The 12,103-nt window shown below is 44.9% G+C and overlaps 1 protein-coding gene across 5 annotated transcripts in view; it reads right to left on the bottom strand.

Moving 5' to 3' along the window:
• Nucleotides 1-12,103, bottom strand: part of cobll1b (cordon-bleu WH2 repeat protein-like 1b) — a 274,387-nt gene that overhangs the window by 80,693 nt on the left and 181,591 nt on the right. The window contains exon 1 of one of the 5 annotated variants that reach the window (XM_070875528.1): nt 9,619-9,746. The exons of the other annotated variants lie outside the window; for them this stretch is intronic. Within the exon in view, the coding sequence (XP_070731629.1) occupies nt 9,619-9,692 (74 nt within the window). The 5' untranslated portion in view covers nt 9,693-9,746. Of the gene's footprint in view, nt 1-9,618; nt 9,747-12,103 lie in introns of those variants that run through there. 5 annotated transcript variants of the gene reach the window in all.

Raw genomic sequence — 12,103 nt, 5'->3', positions numbered from 1 at the left:
CATCCCTGTCTGGAGTAAAAATAAAAAGGGGAAGGTGGCTCAACCGTGGTTAACAAGGGAAATTAGGGATAGTGTTAAATCCAAGGAAGAGGCATATAAATTGGCCAGAAGCAGCAGCAAACCTGAGGACTGGGAGAAATTTAGAATCCAGCAGAGGAGGACTAAGGGTTTAATTAGGAGGGGGAACATAGAGTACAAGAGTAAGCTTGCAGGGAACATAAAGACTGACAGCAAAAGCTTCTATAGATACGTGAAGAGAAAAAGATTAGTGAAGACTAATGTAGGTCCCCTTGCAGTCAGAATCAGGTGCATTCATAATGGGGAACAAGGAAATGGCAGACCAATTGAACAAATACTTTGGTTCTGTCTTCACTAAGAAAGACACGAACAACCTCCCGAAAATAATAGGGGATCGAGGGTCTAACGAGGAGGAATGGAAGGAAATCCTTATTGGGCAGGAAATTGTGTTAGGGAAATTGATGGGATTGAAGGTCGATAAATCCCAAGGACCTGATAGTCTGCATCCCAGAGTACTTGAGGAAGTGGCCCGAAAAATAGTGGATGCATTGGTGGTCATGTTCCAACATTCTATAGACTATGGATCAGTTCCTATGGATTGGAGGGTAGGTAATCTAACCCCACTTTTTAAAAAAGGGAGGGAAAGAGAAAACAGGGAATTATAAACTGGGCAGCCTGACATCGGTAGTGGGGAAAATGTTGGAATCAATTATTAAAGATGAAACAGCAGCGCATTTGGAAAGTAGTGACAGGATCGGTCCAAGTCAGCAAGGATTTATGAAAGGGAAATCATGCTTGACAAATCTAGAATTTTTTGAGGACGTAACTTGTAGAGTGGACAAGGGAGAACCAGTGGATGTGGTGTATTTGGACTTTCAAAAGGCATTTGACCATCTTTAAAAAAGGGGACAAGTCCGACTGGCAACAACAGGGGAATCTCCCTGCTATCAGCCACTGGGAAAGTTGTCGCTAGAGTTCTCCTCAACCGTCTTCGACCTGTGGCCGAGGAGCTCCTCCCAGAGTCACAGTGCGGATTTCGTCCGTTGTGCCCCGTAGGCGACATGATCTTTGCAGCCCGATGACTGCAGGAAAAATGCAGGGAGCAGCACCAGCCCTTATAGATGGCCTTTTTCGAATATTACAAAGGCCTTTGACACTGTCAACTGCGAGGGTCTATGAAGCACCCTCCTCCGTTTCGGATGCCCCCAAAAGTTTGTCAACAGCCTTCGCCTGCTCCACGATGTCATGCAGGCCGTGATCCTTACCAACGGATGCATTTTAGATCCAATCCACGTCCGGACTGGGGTCAAACAGGGCTGCGTCATCGCTCCAACTCTCTTCTCAATCTTCCTCGCTGCCATGCTCCACCTCAGTCAACAAACTCCCCGCTGGAGTGGAACTAAACTACAGAACCAGTGGGAAGTTGGTTAATCTACGCCGCCTCCAGGCCAGGTCCAAAATCACCCCAATCTCTGTCGTTGAGCTACAGTATGCGGACGACGCCTGTGTCTGCGCACATTGAGGCTGAACTCTTGGATATAGTCGATGTATATACTGAGCCATATGAAAGCATGGGCCTTATGCTAAACACCCATAAGACAAAGATCCTCCACCAGCCTGTCCTCGTCACACAGCAATGGCCCCCCCCCGCCCAGTCAGCAAGATCCATGGCGGGCCCTCGACAACGTGGACCATTTCCTATACCTCGGGAGCCTCTTATCAACAAAAACAGACATTGATGTGGAGATTCACACCGCCTCCAGTGCGCCAGTGCATCCTTCGGCCGCCTGAGGAAAAGAGTGTTCGAAGACCAGGCCCTCAAATCTACCACCAAGCTCATGGTCTACAGGACTGCAATAATACCCACCCTCCTGTATGGCTCAGAGGCCTGGACGATGTACACAAGACGCCTCAAGTCGCTGGAGATATATTACCAACGATGTCTCGGCAAGATCCTGCAAATCCCCTGGGAGGACGGGTGCACCAACATCTGTGGCCTCGTTCTGGCTAACATCCCCAGCATTGAAGCACTGGCCACGCTCGATCAGCTTTGCTGGGTGGGCAACATAGTTCGCATGCCAGACACGAGACTCTCAAAGCAAGTGCTCTATGTGGAGCTCCTTCACAGCAAATGAGACAAAGGTGGGCAACGGAAATGTTACAAGGACACTATCAAAGCCTCCCTAAAAAAGTGCAACATCCCCACTGACACCTGGGAGTCCCTGGCCAAAGACCACCCTAAGTGGAGAAAGTGCACCCAGGTGGGCGCTGAGCACTTTGAATCTCAATGCCGAGGGCATGCAGAAATCTAGACCAGGCTGCGGAAAGAGCATGCGGCAAACCAGTCCTACCCACCCCTTCCCTCAACGGCTGTCACAGGTGGGACAGGTAGAGTCTGTGGCTCTCTTATTGGACTGTTCAGCCACCAAAGAACTCACTTTAGGAAAGAAAGCAAGTCTGCCTCAATTCCAAGGGACTGCCTATGATGGATGATGATGAATAAAGATAATTAACTATGCCTTCTTAACCACCTTATCGAGCTGTTCTGCTAACTTCAAGTATCTGTGGACATGTACTCCAACATCCCTCTACATTGCTCAGTAGCCTACCATTTATTGTGTATTCCCTTGTCTTGTTCACCCTCCCCAAATGCATTACCTCATACTTAGCTAGATTGAATTTCATTTGCCACTTTACTGGCCACCTGATCACTCCATTGATATCTTCCTGCAGTCTACAGCTTTCATCCTCACTTTCAATCACACGGCCAATTTTTGTATCATCTGCCAACTTCTTAATCATGCCCCCTTCATTGAAGTCTAAATCATTGCAAAAAGCAAGGGATCTCGTATTGAACCCTGCAGAACCCCACTGGAAAGAGCCTTCCAGTCACAAAAACGCTGGCCAATCATTGCCCCTTAATTCCTGCCACGGAGCTAATTTTGGATTGAACTTGCCACTTTCGCTTGGATCCCATGTGCTTTTACTTTTGTGTGGGTGTTTCTGAAGAATCATCCAGCACAGTCACTCGGCTATCATTGCAGCACCGTTAGGACATATGGCACAGCTTACTTTAGGAAGCAGAGACCCCACCAGCACTATATCTGCTGAAGTGATGTAATTTCACCTCTCCGCAGATCCACGGATGCTGACTAGGGCAGGTGGTATTTTGCCACCTGCTATCTCTCTGCATGCCTTGCTTTTCTTAGCGATGGGTGATTCCCATTGGGAAACTTGTAAGTAAAAGAACCTGAAGGGGGAAAGTAATTAGCAACTGTCATAAAGTCTCATGGCAATTTAAGCAGTAAAAGAATTGAGATAAATGGCCTAAAAACAGCTTTACGTTGCGCCCCCTTTAAATTACCTCCTATATAGTTTCTTGAGTTTACACTGGGCCAGTTATTCAGGCAGTAACTTTCAACTGTACCTTCTGCATAAACATAATTTCTAAATTTGCAGATGACACCAAATTCGGGCGGGGGGGGGGGGGAAGGAGGGAGATATTTGATACGGAGGAGGACTGCAACAAATTACATGAAGACATCAATAAACTTGTAGAATGGGCATATAATTGGCAAATGAAATTCAACTCTGATAAATGTGAGGTACAGGTACAACCTCCCGAATCCGGCAACCTTGGGACCGAGGCCGAGCCGGTTTTTGTGTTTTTCCGGACTTCGGAACATGTTGCTGATGTCTGAAGCCCTGAAATGCCCGAGCCCAGATTCGGGTATTTCGGAACGCCAGAAGCGCATCCAGAGTCCGGAAATGCTTGAGCCCAGATTGAGATATTTCCGGTTTTTGGACGTCATCTTGTAGTTCTTCTCGCAGGGCTTGTAGTCCTCACTTCTTCGCGACGCAGGTTAAGCCTCCCTCTCTTGTTTTTGCAACGCAGTAATTGTAATTAATGTGAGCTTCCTGGCCTGTATCTTTTGCTACCATCTTCAAATTTGTAAAGGAATGTACAGTACTCCAAGCATGAAATATAATAAAGGTTTTTATTTGTAAAACAGTTAAGTTATGAAATATAAAACAGTAAATGAAGGCTTTTATTTGTTAGAGTAAAAATAAACAGGTACAGTTAAAATTGGCTGGAGGTTGTGCTTGAGGTAAAGGGCTCAGCTATCATGTCTGGGGCTGATGATGGGCCAGCAATAGGATTATCAAATGTGGAAATTACTGGTTGTGTTGCACGCTGTCGGTCTTCTGTTGCGACATCTTTTGAAAGAAAGTATTGTTCTTTAAATAATTTGGACTTTTCTTTCACTAATCTTTCCCGAATTTGTAGATCTGCAATATTTCTTCATTTTTGAAGCTTTGTTGCTCTAAGGCGTGAATTAATTCTTGACAAAGATTGATTCTTTTGTCAATCGGCACTTTTTCGACGATCACAGGTATCATCGTCATCCTCACTGCTTTCATCCTTTTCTTCTGAATGCAAAACACTGCTTGATTTCTTCATCTGTCACTGCATGCACAATGGGAGCATCGTTGTCTATGTCCACGACTTCTATGACATCGTCCTCATTCAATTCCTGCGCAAGTCAGCCCTCTTGCATAATCGAAAAGTTGAGCAATCATTGCTTTCTCCCTGGACACGTGGAAGCCTTGAAAGTCCTGAAGAGCATCATCAACATCATCGTCAGCAAACATAGTTGATGGCCAGATGTTTTGCCAAGCATTGATCCAAGGTGTCTGTAGTTATCAAGTTCCATGCATTCGGAGCTGCCCATATGGCATCCTTGATAGAGAAAGCTTTTGAGAATGCTTTTATTCCCATGCCTGTGTTCACAGCATTAAGCAAACATCTCAAACTCATTTTTGTCGAGACACTTCATCGATCTCAAAATTCCTTGGTCCGTTGGCTGTAACATTGGGATGTAAGTAGATTCCATGGACATTATCCTTTACCAAAAGCTCAGCATCGGGATGTGCTGAGCAATTGTCTAGCAGCAAGTATATTTTGCACTTTTCCTCAAGACCAGCTTCCGTGCAATGAGCACGCGCCTGAGGGAAACAACTCTTCTCAAACCAGTTCAGAAAGATTACCATGGTTATCCATGTTTTCTTATTGGCAGAATAATGCACTGGCAATACTCTCAAACCCTTGAAACATCTTGGACGCTGGCTTCTCCCAATAACCGTAAGCTTACACTATGTATCCCTGCCGCATTTGCAGCAGCAAGCACAGTCAACCTATCCTTGGCGTCTTTTACACCTGATGGGTGAGACTAGAACTAGAGGGCATGATCTTAGAATAAGGGGCCACCCATTTAAAACTGAGATGAGGAGAAATTTCTTCTGAGGGTTGTAAATCTGTGGAATTCGCTGCCTCAGAGCTGTGGAAGCTGGAACATTGAATAAATTTAAGACCGACATAGACAGTTTCTTGCACGATAAGGGGTTATGGGGAGCGGGCAGGGAAGTGGAGCTGAGTCCATGATCAGATCAGCCATGATCTTATTGAATGGCAGAGCAGGCTCGAGGGGCCGTATGGCCTACTCCTGTTCCTATTTCTTATGGCTGCGTTTCTTCTGCTGCTGCTAATGTCTTTCGCGGTACGTAGCGCCAAAACAGTGCTGTCTCATCAGCATTGTACATTTGCTCAGGTGAAAGGTTTTCATCAGCAATTAGTTTGATGAACTCATCAATATAATTTTCAGCTGCCTCATGATCTGCTGAGGTTTTCTCACCACATACTTTGTCTGATGCCATGACACCTTTTAAATTTGGCTAGCCAACCAGAAGAGTACTCGCATGGAGTTTCAATCCCCAGCTGTGCATGGAATATTTTAGCTTGTTGCACCAAAATATACTTGCTGCTAGTGGAGTAACTCCACTTCCTTGGCAATTGAAAGTGAACTATGCTTCCTCTTTCCTTTATCTGAACCCATTGGGGTATCTGTTGGACTTTTTGACATGTTTGCAATGACAACACAAATTCACAATCTTTACCTGTGCAGATCTTTAAATCAGGAAAAACATCACAGCGATGAAGTCACATTGGGTGGGGTCTGATCATGGGATGTCGGTGCGATCTCAGCATTGGGTGTAGGTGGGTCAGCTAGGGGAGCCCTATAATGGTTTAATGCCACTAATTTTATTTTAAATGCTGAATTTAAAAGTGCATGTACAGGTGCGGGTAGTATTTTTTATTTCAGGTACAGGTGTGCAAATTAAAATCGCAATCTGGTCAGTTTAGCTCGGGTGAGCTCCACTGAGTCCTGGAGCGTGGCAATCTGATCGCGCAGTTGCTGCTTTGGGAAGCTGCAGTGTGCTGCGCAGAGTTTGATTCTGCTCGGGGACTTGCGCGCGGGAGCTTGGTTGGTTCTGGCCAAAGGGACTTGTGTGCTGTGCAGAGTTGCTGCGAACCCAGGAACAGCGGGTGCAGTGACTGTGAAGACCTGGCCTGGCGCAGGTAGGATTGGTATTTTTATTTTTGCAATTTTTGTCACGTACAGTAGTTGGATTTCATTTTTTGACTTTTCACTGGGCCCGGCTGGCAACGCTAACTGTCTGGCAGGGTGTCCGGATTCGGAAATGTTTTGCGGATTCTGGATGACCATGCCACTGATTGTTCCCGAACACCAGATTTTGGACGCTGCACCTGTATTATATTTTTGTAGGAAAAATAGGGAGGTCACATTACTTGAAGCATGCAAGTGTGGGTGGGGTAGAGGAGAAAACGGATCTGTGTACAAATACACAAATCACAAAGTAGCGACACAGGCTAAGCAGGCCATAGAAAAAGCTGACTAGGCACTAGGGTTTATTTCTCGAGGGATAGAATTGAAAAGGAGTGAAGTTATTCTACACTTGTATCGAACCTTGGTTAGACCACACTTGGAATACTGCATACCATTCTGGTCACAATATAAAAAGGATATAGAGGCACTGGAGAGAGTGCAGAGAAGGTTTACATAGATTGGGCTAACAAACTGGTAGCAATACGATGGAGGAGGATTTTCTGGAGTGTATAAGGGATGGTTTTCCAGACCAATATGTCGAGGAACCAACTAGAGAGCTGGCCATCCTAGACTGGGTGTTGTGTAATCAGAGAGGATTAATTAGCAATCTTGTGTAAGGACCCTTGGGGAAGAGTGACCATAATCTGGTAGAATTCTTCATTAAGATGGAGTGTGACACAGTTGATTCAGAGACTAGGGGCCTGAACTTAAAGAAAGGTAACTTCGACCGTATGAGACATGATTTGGCTAGAATAGACTGGCGAGTGATACTTAAAGGGTTGACGGTGGATAGGCAATGGCAGACATTTAAAGATCACATGGATGAACTTCAACAATTATACATCCCTGTCTGGCGTAAAAATAAAACTGGGAAGGTGGTAACCATGCCTTACAAGGAAAATTAGGGATAGTGTTAATTCCAAGGAAGAGGCATATAAATTGGCCAAAAAAAGCAGCAAACCTGAGGACTGGGAGAAATTTAGAATTCAACAGAGGAAGACTAAGGGTTTAATTAAGAGGGGGAAAATAGAGTACGAGTGTAAGATTGCAGGGAACATAAAAACTGACTGCAAAAGCTTCTATAGATATGTAAAGAGAAAAAGATTAGTGAAGGCAAACGTAGGTCCATTGCAGTCGGATTCAGGTGAATTTATAATGGGAAACAAAGAAATGACAGACCAATTGAACAAATTATTTGGTTCTGTCTTCACGAAGGAAGACACAAATAACCTTCCGGAAATACTAGGGGACAGAGGGTCTAGTGAGAAGGAGGAACTGAAGGATATCCTTATTAGTCAGCAAATTGTGTTCGGAAAATTGATGGGATTAAAGGCCGATAAATCCCCAGGGCCTGATAGTCTGCATCCCAGAGTACTTAAGTGGCCTTAGAAATAGTGGATGCATTGGTGGTCATTTTCAAACATTCTATAGACTCGATCAGTTCCTATGGACTGGAGGGTAGCTAATGTAACCCAATTTTTTTTTTTTTTTTAAAAAGGAAGGAGAGAGAAAACAGGGAATTATAGACCGGTCAGCCTGACATCAGTGGTGGGGAAAATGTTGGAATCAATTATTAAAGATGTAATAGCGGCGCATTTGGAAAGCAGTGACAGGATCGGTCCAAGTCAGCATGGATTTATGAAGGGGAAGTCATGCTTGACAAATCTTCGAGAATTTTTTGAGGATGTAACTAGTAGAGTGGACAAGGGGGAGCCAGTGTATGTGGTGTACTCAGACTTTCAAAAAGCTTTTGATAAGATCCCACACAAGAGATTAGTGTGTAAAATTAAAGCACATGGTATTGGGGGTAATGTATTGACGTGGATAGAGAACTGGTTGGCAGACAGGAAGCAATGAGTAGGAAGAAACGGATCCTTTTCAGAATGGCAGGCAGTGACTAGTGGGATTCTGCAAGGTTCAGTGTTGGGCCCCCAGCTATTTACAATATACATTAATGATTTAGATGAAGGAATTGAATGTAATATCTCCAAGTTTGCAGATGACACTAAGCTGGGTGGCAGTGTGAGCTGTGAGGAGTATGTCAAGAGGCTGCAGGGTGACTTGGACAGGTTAGGTGAGTGGGCAAATGCAGTATAATGTAGATAAATGTGAGGTTATCCACTTTGGAGGCAAAAACAGGAAGACAGAATATTATCTGAATGGTGACAGATTAGTAAAAAGGGGAGGTGCAACGAGACCTGGGTGTCATGGTACATCAGTCATGGAAAGTAGGCATGCAGGTACAGCAGGCGGTGAAGGCGGCAAATGGTATGTTGGCCTTCATAGCCAGAGAATTTGAGTATAGGAGCAGGGAGGTCTTACTACAGTTGTACAGGGCCTTGGTCAGACCACACCTTGAATAATGTGTGCAGTTATGGTCTCCTAATCTGAGGAAGGACATTCTTACTATTGAGGGAGTGCAGCGAAGGTTCACCAGACTGATTCTGGGATAGTAGGACTGACATATAAAAAAAGACTGCAGCGACTAGGATTATAGTCATTGGAATTTAGAAGAATGAGAGGGGATCTCATCTAAGCATATAAAATTCTGACGGGATTGGACAGGTTAGATGCAGGAAGAATGTTCCCAATGTTGGGGAAGTCCAGAACCAGGGGTCACAGTCTAAGGATAAGGGGTAAGCCATTTAGGACCATGATGAGGAGAAACTTCTTCACCCAGAGAGTGGTGAATCTATGGAATTCTCTACCACAGAAAGTAGTTGAGGCCAATTCACTGAATATATTCAAAAAGGAGTTAGATGTAGTCCTTACTACTAGGGGGATCAAGGGGTATGGCGAGAAAGCAGGAATGGGGTACTGAAGTTGCATGTTCAGCCATAAACTCATTGAATGGCAGTGCAGGCTCGAAGGGCCGAATGGCCTACTCCTGCACCTATTTTCTATGTTTCTAAGTCCAAAAATAAGTCTAATAGGTAAATTATTCACTTGATATTGTAGAAAAGAATTCCAGTACATCAAACACAACAAAGTAGGTGAAAGCAACTTTAGAACTGAAGCTGTATGCCATGTGACTAGTACTACTAGCATACTATGTTTCTTCTTCCCACCCCTTTGAAAACTACAGGAAACTAGATACAGGATAACTTACAGTCTGCACTTTTAACGTGCTTACCTTGCAATCCAGAAATCGAGACTCGAGCATTTGAAACCAAAACAGCTACGTTCAATCTTTGGGGATTGTTGCATCGAGTATTATTCTGTATTATATCAAGCGATTTTTTTTTCCTTGCCAGAGGGTGTCAACTAAATAACAGTCTACAACTGAATCATGAGAAACAAGCAGCAGTATCAGATTTTATTCTTGCAGAAAATGTCATAGCTTCCATCACAAAAACAAAAATTGGCACAGACAATTTTCCCCCCAGGCGCATCGCAGCTAACAACCCCCGCTAAATTTGGCAGCAGGTTAGTGGCTGCAGTAATCCGTAGCACCCCACTCCGCTACGTCGGCGATGACAACGCCATCACTGTACGCAGCGCCCAGTTAGTGCACCGGACCCTAAATTGGGTATGACACCCTGAAGCTGCGCCAGGAATGACAGCGACAGCTTCAGGGGACGTGAACTGGGTGGCAGGTCATTCGCGGGCGCAAGTTAAAGGGGAGGTGTGGGCCTGAAAAAAAAAAATGCCGATTTTTGTCCTGCGCCCAGTTGCCACTTTGAACGCGTGGGCCTTGTCACAATTGGTCAGCTCGGTACTCTGCTTGAGTGCCAGGCTGTTGGCATCGCACCGCCACTTCCCGGTGGTCCAGGAAGGACCCTTTTATTAGTGCAGTGATTGCTGCTTGGGTCCTTCCTTTTAATTAAGGGAAGTGCCCCTCCTACGCAGCAGCGCTATGCAGCCCAGTGTGTAGCGCTGAACCCTGCTCTCGACACATCTGCCCTTGAAAGGAAGTGGAGCGCATTAGTTAGCGATCCACTTCCTTTCGGGGGCATAACCCCAATTTCTTGAGAGGAAAGACTTCAATGCCTGGCACAAAGTCACACGCATCACGAGTGTTACCACCCCTTAACGTGGCGCAACGGAATTATTCCCCCATACTCTCATGAAATTCACTTAGTTATTAATATCCACTGAAACTTTACAATATTGGGAAAACTCCAACCTCGGTCCCCGTCAGAACTGTACCTTATCAGAAGAACAAATAAATAATTCACAAATAAATTTAGTGGACTATCAAAAGAAAGTCGGACCTACATTTATATAGCACCTTTCACGACCACTGGACGTCTCAAAGTGCTTTACAGCCAATTGGAGTGTTGCCACTGTTGTAATATGGGAAACGCAGCAGCCAATTTGCGCACAGCAAGCTCCCACAAACAGCAATGTGATAATAACCAGATAATCTGTTTTTGTTATGTTGATTGAGGAATGAATATTGGCCAGGACACCGGGGATAACTCCCCTGCTCTTCTTTGAAATCGTGCCATGGGATCTTTTATGTCCCCCTGAGAGAGCAGATGTTGGCCTATCCGCACAAAAAACAGATAAAAACCCAGGCCAATTGGAGAAAAAAAAAATCTGGGAAAATTCCTCCAACCCATCAGGCGATCGAAACTAGTTCAGGAGATCACCCTGGCCGTATTCGATTCCTTGCAGTAATTACCATCGTATCTGCACCAGCCAACAAGTGGTTATCCAATCTAACCCCAATTACCAGCTCCAGGTCCGTAATCTTTGATGTTATGGCAGTAAGTGCCCATCCAAGCACCTTTTAAATGTGGTGAGGGTTTCTGCATCCACCACCCTTCCAGGCAGTGAGTTCCAGATCCCCACAACCCTCTGCTTGAAGAAGCCCCGCCTCAAATCCCCTCTGAATCTTCCACCAACCACCTTAAAACTATGCCCCCTCGTAATAGACCCCTCCACCAATGGAAATAGGCCCTTGCTATCCACTATATCCCCTCAAAATTTTGTACATCTCAATGAGATCTTCTCTCAACCTCCTCTGTTCCAATGAGTCATCCAATCTGTCCTCATAGCTAAGATTCTCCATTCCAGGCAGCATCCTCGTAAATCTCGTCTGCACCCTCTCTCGTACAATCACGTCCTTCCTATAATACGGCGACCAGAACTGCACTCAGTACTCCAGCTGTGGCCTAAAGAGTATCACATTATTTAAGCATAACCTCCCTGCTCTTGTATTCTATGCCTCAGCCAATAAAGGCAAGCATTCCATATGCCTTCTTAACCACCTGGCTTGCTACTTTCAGGGATCTGTGGACAAGCACTCCAAGGTCCCTTTGTTCATCTACACTATTAAGTGGCCTACCGCTTAATGTGTATACCCTTTCCTTTTTAGCCCTCCAAAAGTGCATTACCTCATATTTCTCTGAATTAAATTCCATTTGCCACTGCTTTGCCCACCTGACCAGCAGATTGATATCCTCTTGCAGTCCATGACGTTCCTCTTCATTATCAACCACACAGTCAATTTTAGTGTCATCTGCAAACTTCTTAATCATACTCCCTATATTCAAATCTAAATCATTGATATATACCACAAAAAGCAAGGGACCCAGTACTGAGCCCTGCGGAATCCCACTAGAAACATCCTTCCAGTCACAAAAGCATCCATCAACCATTACCCTTTGCTT

This window comes from Pristiophorus japonicus, chromosome 3 (assembly GCF_044704955.1).
Source record: "Pristiophorus japonicus isolate sPriJap1 chromosome 3, sPriJap1.hap1, whole genome shotgun sequence".
Lineage (NCBI taxonomy): Eukaryota > Metazoa > Chordata > Chondrichthyes > Pristiophoridae > Pristiophorus > Pristiophorus japonicus.
Note: the sequence above shows the minus strand (reverse complement) of the source record. Positions and strands in the feature narration are given on the sequence as shown.